Below are 20,759 nucleotides of genomic sequence, written 5' to 3' on the forward strand. Positions count from 1 at the left end.
GGGGGGGGTATATCTCACTCAATAGTAAAACCCCTAACAAAACTAAAATTCTTCCTATTTAATAATTAGTTAACTTCCAGATATCTGGAAACATTCTCAAATCACTCCTGTCTATAAAAATAAGGTAGCGCACATGACACAAACAACTATCGGCCGATATCAATAACATCAGTTGTATGTAAAATCTCAGAAAAAATATATTTAAACATATTTACAATTTTGTCATGAAAATGACAAAATGAATAAATATCAATCCGGGAACACATATACTTCATGTAACCGATTGAAAATTTAAAGAATGTTAAAGCATACAATCAAATAGGATTCATTGATGAAAAATTATTTTTCTTATGTTCGACCCATCATAATTCATGGGTTAGCTCCCCAATATTTACTTCAGCTGTGTATTTTACCTTCTAATTCTTAATCACAGTGCTGGATGCGAGGACAGGTTACCACCAGATAGCAATATAGGAAAATCACAAGGAGAGAACTGTTTTTACTGTAGGGCCATTGGGATTCTACGAATTCCATCAGATGAGCTAGGGCTGATTTTGGTTATTTTTCCAAAAACTCAGATTACCTGATCATGATATACCGATACAGCTCACGGCGGGTGTGACCGGTCGACAGGGGATGCTTACTCATCCTAGGCACTTGATCCCACCTCTAGTATATCCAGGGGTCCGTGTTTGCTCAACTATCTATTTTGTATTACTTATAGGAGTTATGAGATTGATCACTGTTCGTTATCCTCACTTTTCATTAAGCTCCCGAAATTCAGGAATACCAAGTGTACAATTACAAGATATACAACAGTAAGGGTCTACAGAAAACCAAATCACATTTAAAAGACACCCGCCCCCTCCAATTAAAAACTTTCTGTCTGAATGTACAAAATGGTATACTAACTATACCCCCCCCCCCCTTCAACCAGCTTTCCCGTGCTGGGCTTTGAGGAATAATTTACACATATATTTTAATAATGGAAATTCAAGAAAAACAAATAGCACAATACAATGTATTCCATGGATATTTTATTTATCAAATGTCTCGGATATAAAAGTGCAGATAAATCACAATACATACAGAAAATACTGACCAAAGCATCAATGAAAATTAGAAATATACCATCTTATCATGCATGTTACACATACATCAATGCGTACATACACATGTATTTACCCATATGATGGTTGAAGGACAATCGGAAAAATCTAGTATAGAAATATAACGGGACAGGTAGAGATCATAGTCACAATAATACTACAATCGCACTTTTCCCATCGAGTTATAAGTCCGTGGATTTGCCGTTTTTTGAGTGAACGGGGTATAACTCCGAAATTAATGCTGATTTATTCATATGATAGAATTCAAGTACATTCTGTGACCAGGGGGGCGTAAAATATATATTCATAGATACACATAACATAATGATTAATTAAAACATCTAATCAATTAAATTGCAACAACAGTATTTTTTCTTATCTATGGGTGATGAGGTAGTTTTCATCAGTGAGGAGTCATCCATAGACTTTTCCACAATTCGCTAAGGACCAATATTCAGAACATATACTTTGGTAATTAAATTTGGGAAATCTCATGAAAAAAGGTTTATCGTAGAATTGTCACACTTGAGAAGAGCACATCTTTGATTCCCTGGTATGAAATGGTAGAAGGAAAAGAGGTCGGCCAAAGGAAACGTGGAGAAGACCGGAGGAGAGAGAGAGAGAGAGAGAGAGAGAGAGAGAGAGAGCAGCTAGGGTTTACAAACTGGACTGAAACAGCAAGAGCTGCATAAGACAGGACAAACTGGAAAATGTGTGTTAGAGGTTCTATTCTCCAGGAGGAGAGAAGGCACTAAGTCAAAAGTAAGTCATGAAACTGCAGATATCGTATTTACTAATTAAAAGAAAGAAAACACACGTACAGGGACCAGAAATGGAGATAATCTATAGACTAAACTTACAAAACATTCCCATGTGAAATAAATACAGTGACATGATTTTTCATTTTTATATTTCGTATTTCGCTGGAGATGCCTATATTTAGCGTCTGCTTGTTCAATAAATTTATATGTGCATGTGCAAAATAAAAACACAGGTGAAAAAAAAATCGTCATTTATATAATCTTTTATATACATTTAATCAAAGTGCAAAGTTTTTAGACAATTTCATGAAGAAGAAACACCGTCTTTAACTCGCAAAATCAGCGGCATTTTATTAGCCTCGTGATATCACAGATATGCTTAGAATATTGGTCATGCGGATCATGACAGCAAGAACACAAATATATCAATAACGAAGTAAGGTATATAATAACATCAATTAAAGTTGTAACATAAATAACAAATAAAACAATGTCATATACTATAGTGTATAAAATGTAAATAGATTTGATTCATGAAATAATATCAGTGGAGTACTTTTATTGGTGTTGAATCTCTTTCAAATGAACAGAAATCTGTCACTTTTTAAATCTCCGTGTAGGAGGTGAGAGCTTTGTCTCCCAGCAGTGGGATCTGTACAGGTTCACTCTTTCGTTTCTGTCTGACAACAAAAATGAGGACGCAAATCATGCCTACTAATACTAAACACGCCACCCCTATACCAATACCACCTAAGGAAGAGGCGGATCTCGTCTTCCCGGAGTCCGCGCTGTCAGGAGCAGTGGTGGGATCTCGCTTTGAATCTGAATGTTCAGACAACATCAAGCTGTTTTTACCGGTGTAGAAAAAGGGATTATCCTGGAAAGAAAAAGTTTCGTCTTAAAACATCAGACATATATAAAACGAACATTGGTATATGTGGTACAAAAATTATACCCTCAGGTAATTAACGTTTTGTAGTATTTTCATTTTTTTGGACGATTTTTGCTCTGAATATTTTGGCAAAATTTGATAAAAGATAATTATATGTCGTAGGCAACACACAGCACTGGGGCATTCTATCTCCTCCTTTGGAGTCCACTTTAACCTCTTCTGTCCCACGGGTTCAATCTAAAATTATACACCATAAGAATACAGAAAAATTTAGATAAACAACACATTGTCAAATGTATGACAAGCTGTATATCGAATTTGAAATAGGAAGCACTACGACAGGTACCATATTGTTCCACAATGCTTCCGCCGCACACTTGTGTCCCTTCTCGCTGAGATGGAAACAATCTGGGGCGAAGTAACTTAGATCCGCCTCGTTGGAATCGGGCTGAAATGTCATGGCATTGTATTCGATAAAATCAAAAAATGAACATTGTAGTCAGGTTGCGCATGGATATTTATAGGTATACTTGTACATTAATATTTATATGTATATACATGTACAATTTTGCTTTAAAGTGACAACTGTTACACTATTTCTTTCATCTTCAATAAAAAAAAACAATGTTACTCAAAGAGAAAACCCCCTGACAGTTGTTAATCTGATTTACTCGGATAGGAAATACATAACGCTACCAATCTCGGAATATCTGTTTCTTCGTAGAAAGGTTGCGCAACAACAGTAAAATCATCCCTGGTATCGTATCGACCGGAACTGGCGAGGTCTGCAATAGCTTTCTGATACGACTTCACGGCAGCCCGCATTTCATCTCTCTCCTTCTCAGTTGGGAAGGTTCCACATCGGCACAAAAAGCTAAGCATAAAACAGTAAAACACACTTATAGTGAAGAGCTGAATTTTGATTCGTTATAAGATTAATTCGTTATATCCAATGAGTTCATAATATGCTTTAAAACAACAAGAAAAGAAAATCACTTCGCTGTAAGCGAGAATTTATTATATGCGTCTTCGCTGTAACCATGTTTTACTGTAGTACTATTAATTGAGAGTAAAAAAGAAAGGGGAAAAAAAAAACCGGGACAAATACAATGTCATGTAGCGCTTTTAATTTCTTTACAAATGAAAGATTATCGCCCCACCCCCCCCCCCCTTCCGGGATTTTAAATAATGCAGTACAGGAAAATGAACTCAAAACTTACAAATGAATTGTATCACAGATGAGACCTTCATTGAGGACGTTGATGTCCGCAATATTCAGAGTCTCCACAACGTTGACAAAGGCCCTGGGGATGTTTTGGTGCAGGATGTCTAAAGCCTCCGTCACGTGCCCAATGAAGTTCGCTGTACTAAAGGTTTCCTAATATTTAAAAATGGTCAGTTGATAGTGAAATTTTGTATCAACTAAAACATATTATCTTCCATATCATTTCCTCTAGAACAGAATTTTAAACAATCGGGAATGAATGCTTAATTTCTTACCTTGTCATCGCAGTAGTCACAGAGGTCATTTCCGCCAATAAACAGGGTGATAACTTTCCAGTCATTTTCAAAATCTACACCGGGTTCCTCCTTCAATCGCTCCACCAACAATTTGGCCTGTCCAGGCATGTCTCTACACAGAATTTACAAAGACATTTTAAGATACACATGCATGTGTAAAGGACATGTGATCAGGTTTAAATGAATCTTCTTTTGGCTAGCGATCATGCACAGACTTCGTTTCACGTCCACCCACCGCTGGGTTAGAATAGGTCCTCAGTACCCTTGATTGTCGTAAAAAGCGACTAAATGGGACGGTCCTTCGGGTGAGACCACAGGGGCTGATACCATAAATATATATTTATGGTATCGCAGAGTTCGGGCCCAAAATGGTATCGCAGAGTTCGGGCCCAAAACGGGCTTAGCCCCTGTGGGTGAGACCGCTAAAACTGAGGTCCGTGCCACAGCAGCGTGGCACGATAAAGAACCCTTCCTGCTCAAAGATCGCAAGAACCGAGCATAGGCCGAAATTTTGCAGCCCTTCTCCGACTATGGTGACGTCTCCATATGAGTGAACAATTCTTGAGAGGGACGTTAAATAATATACAATCAATCCATCCATCCATCCACCCACCTCGCCTGGTCTCCTGGGTTAGCCACGTTGAGGTGTGCGTTTGCGCTGTCGACATCCCCCCTTCCCACAGAGAATCCTTTTATATCCGGGTTATACTTCTTTAAGATGTCTGTAGGAAAAAGAGTATCATATACACTAACAAACAGCTTTTTCACTAAACATGAAATTATCACAATTAGGCCACTGACTGAAAATAAACTACTTACTTGCCAAAGTGACATAATCCTCTACCTGTTTGTCTCCACCAATACTGAAGACAGAAATTCATTGTTACAATCATATTATACACCATTATCAGCAATATTCTACATACACTATTGTACTATAGACTGCAGATTCTACAGTGCTAGAATATCTAGAAAAATAATTCAGAGCAAGGACGGATCAAGAATTTTTCAGGGGTGGGGAGGGATGGAGGTTCCAACTTAGACAACTTATTGGGGGTCCAATCCATTCCAGGGATCTAGGAATAATATTTTACAATCAACTGCATGGAAATAGGGGGTAATCATAAAACCTTTAGATCCACACCTATTGACCCACCCACCCACGATAGATCCGCGCTTCAGAAAGATACGTATAGGAACCCCATTAATGGTTGTGATAATCTTACCTCCAGGATAGTCCCCGGTACTCTGTAAGAAGACCAATAACAGTCTGGGCCTGAATTCCGGTGCCGGCCTGTTCATAAATTTAATCACATTTAACAGCTCAACAACCTTTTTGCTGTACTATATCATTTTATTGGCATTGAAGAAATATTCTACACTTGTATATAGCATAAAAGCATCATATGTATAATTATCAATGAATGTACAAACCGTTATTGAATCGCCTACTCCAGCCACCACTTTTATATCCTGTGGCGTCAAATTATGTACTGGAAAAAAAACACAGATGCAAAGATTTTAATGAGGAAAGAAACCCTAAATCGTAGGCATCCCGCCTGCTACCCGACATCGAGTGTTTCAAAACCAGTTTGTACAAAAATAAAGTGCCAAAGTGATATCAGCAGTTTTTCTAGAGGTCATTTACAATCTTTTAAAACCAAAATTTGAATGCGAAGAATTTTAAGTATTTTACTCCAGAAATTTAGGATTGTTTTTTCTAAAATAAAATTTCAAACATCAAACTCTCGGCTCCAGTAGAAGTGCGGAGATGGTCGTGTACTCCGTTAAGGGATAGATCATATGTACACCCTCTATTTCAAGACAAGCTGCCAACGAATTACACTGTTTTAATGTGAAATCACTAAAATGCTATGCATGTATATTCTTAAAATTTATGATTCGGTCCAAGACTTACGGTACTTATTTTAATGTGCCCTATTACTTTTACTTCTGGGGTCGTATGCACAATTTAACTCCTTACCTTTACATATCTGACCTTTAATCTTTTACGTCTGACCTTTGTGTCGTTTACCTCTGACCTTTGTATTTTACAATATGTATTGTACCCCATGTATCATATTATAATCCCGTGGGGATCCGGGTTACAATAGATCCTCAGTACCGTTTGATTGTCGTAAGAGGCGACTAAATGGGGCGATCCTTCGGATCACAGGGGCTAAGCCCGTTTTTGGGCCCGAACTCTGTGATACCATAAATATTTATGGTACCACAGAGTTCGGGCCCAAAACGGGTTTAGCCCCTGTGCTTCGGATGAGACCGCAAAACCCGAGGCACCGTGTCACAGCAGTTGTGACACCATAAAGATGCCTCCCTGTTCAAAGGTTGTAAGCGCCGAGCATAGGCCTAAATTTTGCAGCCCTCCACCGGCATATGAGTGAAAAATTCTCAACAGGGACGTTAAACAATATACAACCAACCAACATCATCTTACATACATAAAGTGAACAATAATGAGCTCTGCCAATATCGACCGGTCGTTGTAGCTCAGTGGTAGAGCGTTCGCTTCGTAACTGAGAGGTCGTGAGTTTGAGCCCCGCTCGTGCATGGCCGCGTCAAACGTAATAGTGACTGATTGCTCCTTCGCCAAACGCTCGGCAATTAGAAGTGAGAATCATGGTTCTTTCCGTTTTTAAAAACGGAGATCCCGTGTCACTACAGGCGTTGGCACGATAAAGAACCCTCACTGTTACGGCCCTGAGCGCTAAGCATAGGTCTAAATTTGTGGTACTTAACTTACAGCTGGTGACGTCTCAATATGAGTGAAAAATTTCCCCACGGGACGTAAATTCAAATCAATCAATCAATCAATCCTCTACCAATAAATAATTTATGATGCAGTGTAAAATTCAAAAGGTGAAAATTTACAGATCACGATTAATGGAAAGAGGAGGAAAAAGTTCCCCAGCATTGTTCTCGATGGAGACTTGTGTTTGATTAATGTACTAGTGTAGTGTACTGTTATCATCATTATGCTGAATTGATATCTATCTCGCTGCACTTCCGGTCTAATAAAGTACTAATATACGTGCTGTTTGGTCACTCTACTTCTCCTGTAAACATACAGTATTTGTTTTTCTTTTAAATTCTACAAGTTTTATGACCCCCAGAACTAAGCTACAAACATTTTACAAGTGCATTGTCCATTGTAATCTTGATACCATTCATACCTTGTGTATCAAGAAACCTGTGAAATTCATAATTGGAATTCAAAGTCTAAATGATGTAAACATTTCATTTCTCACTTGATGAATTCTTTGACTAAGGCACTTGTCATGTTACAATGAAATTAGTAATTGATGAATTCTTTGACTAAGGCACCTGCCATGTTACAATGAAGTTAGTAATTGATGAATTCTTTAACTAAGGCATCTGCCATGTTACAATGAAGTTAGTAATTGATGAATTCTTTAACTAAGGCACCTGCCATGTTACAATGAGGTTAGTAATTGATGAATTATTTGACTAAGGCACCTGCCATGTTACAATGGAGTTGGTAATTGATGAATTATTTGACTAAGGCATCTGTCATGTTACAATGAGGTTAGTAATTGATGAATTAACTAAGGCACCTGTCATGTTACAATGAAGTTAGTCATTGATGAATTATTTGACGAAGGCATCTGTCATCTTACAATGAGGTTAGTCATTGATGAATTATTTGACTAAGGCATCTGTCATCTTACAATGAGACTAGTCATTGATGAATTCTTTAACTAAGGCACCTGTCATGTTACAATGAAGTTAGTCATGGATGAATTATTTGACTAAGGCATCTGTCATCTTACAATGAGGTTAGTCATTGATGAATTATTAGACTAAGACACTGTCATCTTACAATGAAGTTAGTAATTGATGAATTATTTGATTAAAGTAATTGATGAATTATTTGACTAAGACAACTGTCATCTTACAATGAGGTTAGTAATTGATGAATTATTTGACTACGACACCTGTCATCTTACAATGAAGTTAGTAATTGATGAATTATTTGATTAAAGTAATTGATGAATTATTTGACTAAGACAACAGTCATCTTACAATGAAGTTAGTAATTGATAAATAATTTGATTAAAGTAATTGATGAATTATTTGACTAAGACAACTGTCATCTTACAATGAGGTTAGTCATTGATGAATTATTTGACTAAGGCATATGTAATCTTACAATGAAGTTAGTCATTGATGAATTAACTAAGGCACCTGCCATGTTACAATGAGGTTAGTAATTGATGAATTATTTGACTAAGGCATATGTCATCTTACAATGAAGTTAGTCATTGATGAATTAACTAAGGCACCTGCCATGTTACAATGAAGTTAGTCATTGGTGAATTATTTGACGAAGGCATCTGTCATCTCACAATGAGGTTAGTAATTGATGAATTATTTGACTAAGGCATATGTCATCTTACAATGAAGTTAGTCATTGATGAATTAACTAAGGCACCTGCCATGTTACAATGAAGTTAGTCATTGATGAATTATTTGACTAAGGCATATGTCATCTTACAATGAAGTTAGTCATTGATGAATTAACTAAGGCACCTGTCATCTCACAATGAGGTTAGTAATTGATGAATTATTTGACTAAGGCATATGTCATCTTACAATGAAGTTAGTCATTGATGAATTAACTAAGGCACCTGCCATGTTACAATGAAGTTAGTCATTGATGAATTATTTGACTAAGGCATATGTCATCTTACAATGAAGTTAGTCATTGATGAATTAACTAAGGCACCTGCCATGTTACAATGGGGTTAGTAATTGATGAATTAACTAGGACATTGTCATTTTATAATGAGGTTAGTAATTGATGAATTAACTAAGGCACCTGTCATATTACAATGAGGTTAGTAATTGATGAATTAACTAAGACATTGTCATCTTACAATGAGGTTAGTAATTGATGAATTAACTAAAGCACCTGTCATATTACAATGAGGTTAGTAATTGATGAATTATTTGACTAAGACATTGTCATCTTACAATGAAGTTAGTAATCCTTCTTCCCTACCTGTTACAGGTCCTCGTTTGACCGAGTATGTGGAGCACGGAAACGTGGGCAACTTCAGCTGGAAAGACGGAACGAGTTTCATATATAGAATAAAGTCAATACATCTCCAATGTTTTTACCTTCAATATTGAAATGGTAGCCATTACCTCATGAATGTGAACAATGTGCGCATGAATCTAGAGAAATATAGTACTCACGACTATTTTAATGGCTGGGAATATTTCGACAGAAATGAAAGTAAAATGTAAATAAAATCAAAAAAAAATCACAGTTTTTAAAATACTTGAGAGTATGAACAGCAACGCTTCACGCCAGCATACCTAAGTTTGTTGACGTAAAGCGCCATGTGTGCAGTTCATGCCCTCACTTCTTTTCAAAAATGAAATTTATTTCTCAAACAAAAACAAGCATACATATGTACATAATGTAGTTATACATGTAACTTACGGATCACATCATATCAGAAACATGAAACATTAATATGTCTTGTCCCTATAATAGACTTCTGCTGAATTTTCGCACTAACCTTCCCACTCCACACAAATACAGACATCACAAAATGCATGTACTAACGTACATGTAAAAGGGTGTTTGATTTATGGCGGATTGCACAAATACCCTGTATTTCAAATACAAACAGCCTGGATAATTATGGTTACTCACGTCATTTTCGGAGACTCTGAATTTTTTGACATGTTCAGCAAAGAGTTTGTTCAGCGTTGCGTTGTTTGCTTGGCTCAGAATAAAGTCACGATATTGGGTGAAGTCAGCAGCTGAATAGAAGGGGGGAAAAGGAAAATCTTATAGTTTAAAATGTTCTGCAATGAATTCTTCAACATCCTAGAATTCCGGTAACTCCGTCTAAAATGTTTGAATTCATTTCATACGCCAAGGAGGTTCTCTCTCTCTCTCTCTCTCTCTCTCTCTCTCTCTCTCTCTGTGCGAAACTTAAAAATGTGGACAAGAAACGAACTAAACAAATACAGTTTGAATCTAATTTTGATGATAACGGTGTGACCTTTGAACACTTATGTTTTGTGAAGTTCCGTCCACATTAGGACCACAGGCGCTCGACGTTAAATATCTAAAATAAAAGAATGTCTTCCTATAAACAAAATATTCACTAACATTTTGTTTACAAGAAGACAATTTTATAAAGCGCTTGTGATTGGGTCATATTTGAAATATTGCATAGCTGAAGAGTTTCAATATTATTCATATTTCATCTAAATGATATATTAAATTCCTTTGACCTCGAGATTTACCAATAACCATAGTGTAATTCAAAGAGTGTACAATTTTTCAGAAAAATTTATGCACTAGTCTCTTAAATTGCCCTTGGGTTGACATGAGTCCCTTTTTCGCCCTGCTGTTGTTCAGGTGTTTGATTTTTAAGAGAATTCCAAGGTCAAAGTCACAAGGTCAAACATTATGACATCAAACGGAATTTCTGGTCATAAAGAATTTATTTACAAAATATCAAATTCCTACCTTAAACAGATAATAAGATATTATTCTTAAAAGTATGTCAATTTCTACGTTAAGAGGTCAGAAACTACCAAAAGAAAGGTTTTATAACAAGGAAAGACAAATTCTCTATCACTCTGACTCGTCATTCACAAGTTGTGAACAAGGTTAATTTTAGACAGACAGACAGACAGGAAAAAACAATACAACCCCGTGATCCCCCCACCTACTTTAGTCATAGGGGCATAAAAAACCTTTGAATCCACACACCTTAGAAACGTTTGCATTTTGATATGATTAGTGTGGTCCTTCTAATCTTGAAAATAGTTTGTTTTTATTAATTTCTTGTTTAATTAATTTCCTTATTTTCTATATTTGGTCATTCAATTCCTATTCAAAAGATGACATTCTTCAAATTCAAACACATTTAATATCCCAGTCAATGGGTCGAATGAATATTCTTCTATAAAAATTTGATCTATTATGGTCCAAAATCTCAGGCTTTCAAGTGACTTTTTGTGAAAAATAAGGGCCTGTTTAGGTCAACATTTTTCATAATTAAGGGCTAATTTTAGGATTTTTCAGACAAAAATAAGGGTAATACTTCCTAATCAATAAAAAGAAAAAAAAATAATCTGTACTAACCACCAGGAACAAATGTGTTTTATTTTACAGGGTCATTTTCGGTCATTGATAAAATGATTAATATTGACATGGATTTCGATATCATATTTCAGAAATCAAGTAAACTTTTCTTAAACAGTTCTATAATAATGCACACTTAAAAAAAAGAAAAAGAAATTGTTTTTAAGCATTAAACCTTATATCAATATTGCTATGTAGAAACCGGTTTTATTATTAGCTGTCGCAGGAAGGGTCTCCGTGACCGAGTGGTTAGAGCATCGGTGGTCCTTCCCAGGTACATTGTATCTGGGTTCTCTCTTCCACCAATAAAAACTGGGCGACAAAAGATAACTGAAAAAATTTTGAGTGTGGCGGAAAACATCAATCAATCAACCAACCTGTCGCAGGAGCGGCCGATCTTTGTGGCTGTGTTAGAAAGTTCGAAGTGCGCAAGAGAAAATGGGAAATAAATTTTCATTGTTTCGTACGTTAGAATATTTCCTTATCGATAACATGCATAAAAGTTCTAAATAAATTCTTTTTGAAAATATATAATTATAAGACTTGATTACTGTAATCAATACGTTTCATTTTATTCATTGTTCACTAAATACTATGAATTTACAATTCTGTATACGAAAGTTTTACAATAAGTACTCCCCTGAATGTCAGTTGTGTATAAAATATAAATGACCTTACAAGCATGGGCGGATTTATGATTTCAATTTAGAGGGGCGTGGAAAAAATCTGAGAGACAAGGAGTCTGTTGGTCGCCTTTAGATCCTCAGTTCACCCTGATGGGGTCCAGGGGTAAAGCCCCCGGAACGTCCAGAGTTTAACTGCATTTTAATAATGAAATCGGGTGTAATACTATTACAATTTTCAAGTACACATGGTACAATCTAATTTACAATATGTAGGAATAAATAATGTTTCAGTTTTCATCCAATGATGTTTAATAACGCTGTGTCTAACATCGACTTGAGTGACACCCTACATCATTTTTTGTTTTCTCGGAACTTCCTCGATATGCATGTTGTAGCACTTGTAAGGTTAAGATCTTTCGAAGGTTTAAAATGATTTATTTTAAGTTCTGCTGCAATTTTAACCGGACACATCCAATACATATATACACATGTGTGTGTGTGTGTGTGTGTGTGTGTATATATATATATATATATATATATATATATATATATATATATATATATTTCATGCATTTATAATTGAAACTCTCAAGTGCTCTTACACAATGGATAGTACATGTGATGCTTTTTTAAAAAGTGAGTTTTCAAATTAAACTGTTTATTGATTTTGTTTCCAATTTTAGATAAAATGTTTCATACTAAAATTTCCGAGTGTGTGAGAGGTTTTTCCTCGACTAATTTAGATTATCATATGATATGATTGAATAATGTCTAGCTCTCTAACTGGCTGAGATCCAACAATGTAGAAATCATACTACGTTATGTTTACCTGCATGCACGTGACCTTCCAGGTGAACATAAGGAATTATTTTTTCCACACAGGACCAAAAATAGACCTTCCAGGTGAACATAAGGAATTATTTTTTCCACATAGGACCAAAAATAGGTCGTTGAAACTTACAATTAAAGCAAAGAACAATCTTGAAGGGTTTTTTAATCATATAATAAAACAATTATTGCTGTTTTTGAGGTCAATACGATGATTTAGCCACCTTCGAAGTACAATATTCACCTCGCCCTTCGGACTCGGTGAATATTGTACTCCTCAGGTGGCTAAATCACCGTATTGACCTCAAAAACAGCAAGCATTGTATAATATTCAAAATTTTAGCGGGCGATATGATGCTTTGCATCAAAATTATATTGTTACAAAATAGAGAAAGAGGATCAAAAGAGGGATCTGAGCAGAAAACAATTTGCCCCGGATTTGAACTGTTACATATACATACATATATTGTACATGTATATATACACATGATATCAAAATGGCGTGTCCTTGTATATAAGCAAACACGTCTAGTTATAGGACGTGTGTGACGCAGGGTAGATTTATAACTGATTAATATGAACAGTAAACAGCGAAGAGAGGGTTTTAATGTTAAACACACACGATCACACATGTATATAGTCTCAGGTTTCCTGTTGATGATCCAAAATTATCTTATCATAATAATTTTCATCATAACTAAGTGCAACTTCATGAGATAAAATTCCTACTGTATCATTCTCATTCGTGGTCTGACAGTTATATAATTCAAAGAAATTTCTTATAAGACGTCATCATGTTTGATAATGAAGAATAATTTGAAAAATTATTATAATATATGCTCTGTCAATTATTTCATCTCAAGATCAAGGGATCAGTGCATTGTTTTGATATATAGAAGTGATGAAAACTTATTCATATCGTGTTTACATCTCTCAACTGATTCGATACGCAAGAGCTTGTTCTGCGTATGGTCGGTTTTTAAATCGAAGCAGGCTATATACTGATAAACAACTTGATGGTGCAGGGGTTCCAACTGTCTCCTTTAAAATCAGCATTTCGCAAATTCTATGGTCGTTATAATGATCCAGTTTGCCAATACAACCTATCATTGGGTCAAATGCTGTCTGGCGTGTTTCATACGAGTGTTAGGCCGTTCTTGGCACACTGATTTTGACTACGGATAACTCCGTTTACCTGATCAAGATATAGGGCTCACAGCGGGTGTGACTGGTCGACAGGGGATGCTTACCCTCCTAAGCACCTGATCCCACCTCTGGTATATCCAGGGCTCCGTGTTTGCCCAACTCTCTATTTTGTATTGCTTTTAGAAGTTATGAGATTGATCAATGTTCGTTATCTTCAACTTTCATTCATAAATAATTTAGGGAAATTGGCTCCTTAGTGCGCGGGATTCTATAACTGTAGGCATTAGTTCAATACTTATTTTAATGGCCCAAATATATTACATGGCTGTTAATTAACCCTATCCTATTCAGATGATACTTTTATGCAATCAATTTAATGTAAACACTATTGATATATAACATGTCTATTGTCAATATCTACATCCTTTAGCATGAATTTCGATATTATAATTTCAGATACATGTAGTAGAGACTTGGAAATAATTCAAATGTTGTAAATTCATTAATTTTAGTTGATATATTTTTCCAAACAGTACACCAAATCTAAAAAAAAAAAAGAAAAGAAAGATTTATACAAATTAACATAAAATTTTTGATTTTTTTTTCCATTTATTTGTTTATTATTTTTTTATTATTATTATTATTTTTTTTTTTTAGAAAATCTATAGAATATATCCTCTCTATTATGTTACGTACGTCTTCATTTTTTATCAACAAGATATCGCAAGTTTTAAGTGCAATTTTCAAAACTGACAATACTTCTAAACCGTGACTCCCTCTGTTGAGTTTGTATATGATGAGGATTCGGAAACAAGTGCTAGCACTTATAAAAATCCGTCTCCTATTTCACATTAATAAATCAGAATCGTGTTATGGTTATGGCAATAAGGTCATTTATAACTTACAAACTAAACTTTCATGCATGTCGACTAAGTTTGCATTGACAATTATTCCATATGCGTGGCTGTGACAGCAGATCTAGAACACCCCCTCTTGACATGTCTGAGACATACATTATAGGGTGTAACCTGAGGATTTTTTTTTAAATTTTCAATTATATTCAAATTATATCATTTTTTTCTTTCTTTGTATTTTTTAAAATTTTTATTCATCTATCATCTATCATTTTTATGCTTAGTGTGGAAAATATAATTGGACCATTGGAAGCATAAATTAACGTTATACGAAATACCCCAGGTTTTCAACGTTTGTATTGCTCCATAATACAAATACTACACACGTTCAAACACTTCATGTGTGAGGGGGGGGGGGGGGTCTAAAAACGTTCGAACCTGAGTTTTGTATTGTACTTTTAAATTGTACATAAAAACGAAACAAGAAGTAGAGTCACGGTGCTTCATATTGGGCTAGTGTCTTTTAGTCTTGAACTTTTTCGCACTTTTAAGTATATTTATTTATTTACATAAACCCTGTTGGTATCACCAAAACTTGAGCACCATAACTGAAATATTTCATTTAATAATAACATACATTTGTTTGTTGTTTTTGTTGTTGTTTTTTTTACAATATAGATGTGCTATAGTTATCAAGGTACATTTATTTACTTCAATTCATTGTATATAATTTGATCTATTTAGTCTAGATCTACATTATATATTCTAATAGGTACATGTAAACAAAATTCCGCGGCCTTGGACTCGCGGGTGTACGGGATGGGAGGGTGAGGGGGGTTGAGGGGGGTGCATGCAGACACAGAAAATCACCGGGTTATATAAAATTTCGTCCCCGTCCGTCTGTCAACATTTCGAGGGGGTGCTGTAAATTCCACCCCTGTTAAATAATTTCCCAACCGTGTTAAATACAAATAGATCTACAAATATTTATTGGCACAAACACAATTACAAAGGCCCATTGAACATCAATACATAATGTTTACATAATTTTTATGCTGTTGAAAGAAATTGACTTCTGTATTCTAAACAGTCTCTAATAAATTTCACAGTGATTTTTAAGACTGTATGTATATCACTGTTAAAATATATTTGTAACATGTATCTTTCATTGTCCAGAGTAATATTTTTCTGTGTTATATTATAAATATTTCTAAGGTAGGTGTTTGTCAGCTTAGAATAAGATTTACATCTCTCAGATCTTTTTCTGAGTAAATCAACATATGGACTTCTTTTTATTTTTTTTTTTATAAAATTCAAGTTGTTTTTTTTTAAATGATTGCTCCTGGGTTCACAGGTCAATGATTCTTTGTTTTATGTTTGGTAAAAGGTGTTGAATTGAATCTTTATATTTTGTAATGTTTGAAAATCCCAGGTAATCTAGAATAGAAAATATTTTCCTGGTCCAAGTGTTGTAATCACTTGTGGATTGGTAACGTTTAAATAACTAACAGGGGCAGATCCAGGAATTGCGGTTAGAGGGAGCGCAGTTTTATGAGACAGGGGTCTGGGGACCGCCTTGAGGCCCCCAGTGGGTCTACGACGAACCCTTGGTGGAGACCCAGAGGGCGAAGCCCCCGGAAGCTTCTGGTTTTTACATGCTTGAAATATGTCTCCTATGTAATCATTTTTACTATTTTCTGTCATTTCTAATAGGGCGAAATTAATGAAATGACGCAACTTAGTTTTTTTTTTTTGTGTGTTTTAAATGTAAGTTCTCCCAATAAAAGTAATTCAGTAAATCAATAGATTTTGTCATTTAATTCTCCGAAGTGGATGAAAACATTGCTTCCTTTATCGTTTAAATTTCTCTAAACAAAAGACCACGATCGATTTACCCCGTTAAATTTGAAAATTTTAGAGGGGGGGGGGGCTTAAATCCGCCACTGACTAATATATTTTCTACTTTCTAAACGGCAACACAGGTCGCGCTAACTTTCAACAGGTAAGCAGATCGCAATAAACCATTCAAAACCGTTTTAAACAATTGTTAAAGGTCCATTAAATTGCTAGTCCACAAGAAAAAAAATAGGTCACATGTACCATCCAGAAATTGTTATAGGCCTTCAGCATAAAAATATGTCGGATATATTCAAGCAATCGCTGCCGTCTTTAAAAACGACGATTAAGCCCTATTAATTTTTATATGATTTATAATATTATATAATATCAAAAGTACCTGAAAAATGTACAGAAAGTGCCACTAGCACCACCGCCAGCCTCAGCTTACTACTGTCCATGTTTCGACGTATGTTGCCCGAACAATGAACAATGAAGAAAGTTTGAATACCACTATTATCACTTGTATGTCCGTATTATCTGATATGCAGAATCACATGCACCATGATAACGTCAACTTCTAGCCTATCTAAAAATATCTAGCTGTCGTGTCATGTGATTTCTGTGTTTACATTCAAGCGGAAGTCATCCTTGGAAAGAAAAAAAAAACCAGTGGGTGCGTGGTCTTAAATAGAAAACCGTTTAGGTAGATGTCCTTTTGAAAAATAAACTATAATTGTATTTTAAAAATAATACCATGGTTATGATATCATTTGTGATGACGATACTTTACATAATGTACTTTGTGTACCATTTGATATTAGCGATTTTGAAACCTCAATCTATAACATGGGGAATTAGCTCAAGTGGTAGAGCGCTCGCTTAGCATGTGAGAGGTACCGGGATCGATACCCGGATTCTCCAGATTTTTTCTTATTTTTTATGGGAACAAATTCTCAGCCTATAATATTACCAATTCCATGTAGTAAGATGTGAAAATACTTAAAGGGACATTAGCTTTGAAAGCTTTTAACCATTTTTTTTTTCTCAAAATCTCTCAACAGTATAGGAATGTGTATTAATTAATGACTAATGAAAACAATTATTTTGTACAAAAACAATTTAAGAGAAAACTAATAAAACTACATTGGATAACCGCTTTTAGTGTAAATAAATACCTAAGGCCCCAAGATCATAAACTGAGAATAGACTTAAGCCTAAATTTCAAATCCAGTTAACCTTTGAAATGATTTTCGTAAACAAATAAAATTCTCAGTATATGTTTTGCAGTTGAACTTTTTATAAATCTGCAGTTGATTTTAAACATCTGCTGGATAAATGTTGACATAAGTCTATTCTCAGTTTATGGTCTGGGGGCCTGCAGCTACGTTAACGGGGCAGTATTTGTAATTTTGTTACCAAAAATTGAATTCAATGAAAATTGCTCTATATCATATATTTCAGTAATAACGCGAGTATTTTATTATTTCAAACGATTTTGAATATTAATACAGGCACATGACAATATATGATTTTGGTGATTAAATAATTATTGTTTTGAAACCTTGCCCCAAGACAATAAACTGAAAATAGACTTAGGTCAAAATTTTGATTACTTATCTCTTAAGATTTATCCAGCAAAGATGTTTAAAACACACCACCACTACAGATAGAACAACCAAACAAACCACTGCTACAGATAGTACAACCAAACAAACCACTGCTACAGACAGAACCACCAAACAAACCACCGCTACAGATAGAACCACCAAACAAATCACTGCTACAGACAGAACCACCAAACAAATCACTGCTAAAGATAGAATCACTGCTACAAATAGAACTACCAAACAAATCACCGCTACAGATAGAACCACCAAACAAACTACCGCTACAGATAGAACCACCGTTACAGATAGAACCACCAAACAAATCACTGCTACAGATAGAACTATCAAACAAACCACTGCTACAGATAGAACAACCAAACAAACCACTGCTACAGATAGAACCACCTAACAAACCACTGCTACAGATAGAACTATCAAACAAATCACTGCTACAGATAGAACCACCAAACAAACCACTGCTACAGATAGAACTATCAAACAAATCACTGCTACAGATAGAACCACCAAACAAACCACTGCTACAGATAGAACTATCAAACAAATCACTGCTACAGATAGAACCACAAAACAAACCACTGCTACAGATATAACTATCAAACAAACCACTGCTACAGACAGAACAACCAAACAAACCACTACTAAAGATAGAATCACTGCTACAAATAGAACCACCAAACAAACCACTGCTACAGATAGAACCACCAAACAAACCACCATTACAGACAGAACCACCAAACAAACCACTGCTACAGATAAAACTATCAAACAAACCACGACTACAGATATGATTTGGGAGTCCAGAGGTGATATACATGCATTGCGAGTTGGTGCGGTGATTATTGATGGGTTGTCTTTCTTTCCACTACATCTTAATTGGTCTGAAAAATATGCTCATAGGAGTTATATTACTGCATACAGGGGCGGATCCAGGAATAGCAGTTACGGAGGGTGCCACTTTATGAGGCAGGGGGTCTGGGGGCCGCATTGAGGCCCCCAGTGGGTCCAGTGCAAAGCCCTGGTGGGTCCCAGGGGGCGAAGCCCCAGGAAGCTCCTGGATTTTACAGATTTCATAGGGCTTGAAATATGTTTCCTTTTTAGTCATTTGTACTATTTTCTATCATTTTAATAAGGTGAAATTAATAAAATGACGTAAATTTTAAGGTTTTTTGGAAAAAATTAAGTTCTCCCAATGAAGTAATTCAAGAAATTAAAAAATGTTGTCATTTATTTCTCCGGGAGTGGAAGAAATCATTGCTTCTTTTATCGTTTAGTACATTTTTCTAAACAAGATACCACGACTGACCATAAATTAGAAAATTTTAGGGGGGGGGGGGGCGCCGGCTAATTATGCGCAGATCTATAAATTGATTTATTTTCCATTTACAGAAACTCTGCTTAATGAATTCATATGTATTCATTTATTTGCTACAATTTATATATTCGTTTATTTTCTATATGCAGAGACTCCGATTCAGTGAATTTTTATGTTAATTTATTTACTAAATGCAGATACTCCGGTGTTTTATGGAGTATGTCAATGTACTCGACTACAAAGTGCTTAGTGTGCAATGCTTGTTTACATTTATAAAAAAAAACTTATGTAAAAATATCTTTTCCTATCAATTTGTAAAATGAACAAATCTATTGATATAGTGCTCATAATCGAACGTTTTCTGAAACATGTCTTTTCAAAGTACAGGCCTGCACCGAAGTCTTTTGCAATATATTCATGTGTGTAGTGCGTAATGGCCTAGGGAAATTGAAGAACGTTTAACTGCAGAATCATCAAAACTTGGAAACTGTATTGATAAATTTGCCGATATTAAGAACCTCCAACCCCCTAAATATGACTTTTTCTGGACCTACAAAGAATCAGCCATTAATTCTGGTCCTACAACGAATCAGCCATTAATTCTGGTCCTACAACGAATCAGCCATTAATTCTGGACCTACAAAGAATCAGCCATTAAGGTAAGCTTGGCTGAACTTATAACTACATAGAAGTAGAAAATGTGAAAAGTTTATGTTACCAGTATACAGACTGGCAATAAAAGAAAAAAAAACACCTATAATAGTATTGATAAACAAACACACACCTACATGTAGTTCTCTAATGATTATGTGTTTCATCATCAAACTGATGCCTATTTGATAGCTCTTTTTGAAAGATGATGTCGACATCATTCACGTAACTATATGCCTATTGGTGATATATCAAATGTTCAGTAAAGCCAGGGAAATACCAAGATTTTACTGTATATGGTAAACTACCACAATACACCATACGCACGTCTATCTCATTATTGTATAAGTTATAAACCAACTCGCTAAATGAAGTATTTTGGCGTGAAGCGTCGAAATTCATACCTTCATGTATTTTCCAAAATGAAATTCATTCTTAT

The 20,759-nt window shown here is 35.3% G+C and overlaps 1 protein-coding gene and 1 non-coding gene across 2 annotated transcripts in view; one reads left to right on the forward strand and one right to left on the reverse strand.

Moving 5' to 3' along the window:
* Positions 1-17,347, reverse strand: part of LOC125652446 (uncharacterized) — a 29,496-nt gene extending 12,149 nt beyond the window's left edge. The window contains exons 1-13 of the mRNA XM_048881665.2: positions 17,127-17,347; positions 9,988-10,097; positions 9,325-9,382; positions 5,718-5,776; positions 5,510-5,577; positions 5,103-5,146; positions 4,897-5,005; positions 4,263-4,395; positions 3,983-4,140; positions 3,459-3,636; positions 3,109-3,210; positions 2,934-2,999; positions 2,556-2,747 (exon numbers count right to left, since the gene is read on the reverse strand). Coding sequence (XP_048737622.2) covers positions 2,556-2,747; positions 2,934-2,999; positions 3,109-3,210; positions 3,459-3,636; positions 3,983-4,140; positions 4,263-4,395; positions 4,897-5,005; positions 5,103-5,146; positions 5,510-5,577; positions 5,718-5,776; positions 9,325-9,382; positions 9,988-10,097; positions 17,127-17,187 — 1,338 coding nt within the window. The 5' untranslated portion in view covers positions 17,188-17,347. The remainder of the gene's footprint in view (positions 1-2,555; positions 2,748-2,933; positions 3,000-3,108; positions 3,211-3,458; positions 3,637-3,982; positions 4,141-4,262; positions 4,396-4,896; positions 5,006-5,102; positions 5,147-5,509; positions 5,578-5,717; positions 5,777-9,324; positions 9,383-9,987; positions 10,098-17,126) is intronic.
* Positions 17,348-17,577: 230 nt separating this feature from the next.
* On the forward strand, positions 17,578-17,650 carry Trnaa-agc (transfer RNA alanine (anticodon AGC)). Its single transcript has one exon. It is a non-coding gene; the product is annotated as a tRNA-Ala (tRNA).
* Positions 17,651-20,759: the final 3,109 nt, after the last annotated feature.

This window comes from Ostrea edulis, chromosome 5 (genome assembly GCF_947568905.1).
Source record: "Ostrea edulis chromosome 5, xbOstEdul1.1, whole genome shotgun sequence".
NCBI lineage: Eukaryota > Metazoa > Mollusca > Bivalvia > Ostreida > Ostreidae > Ostrea > Ostrea edulis.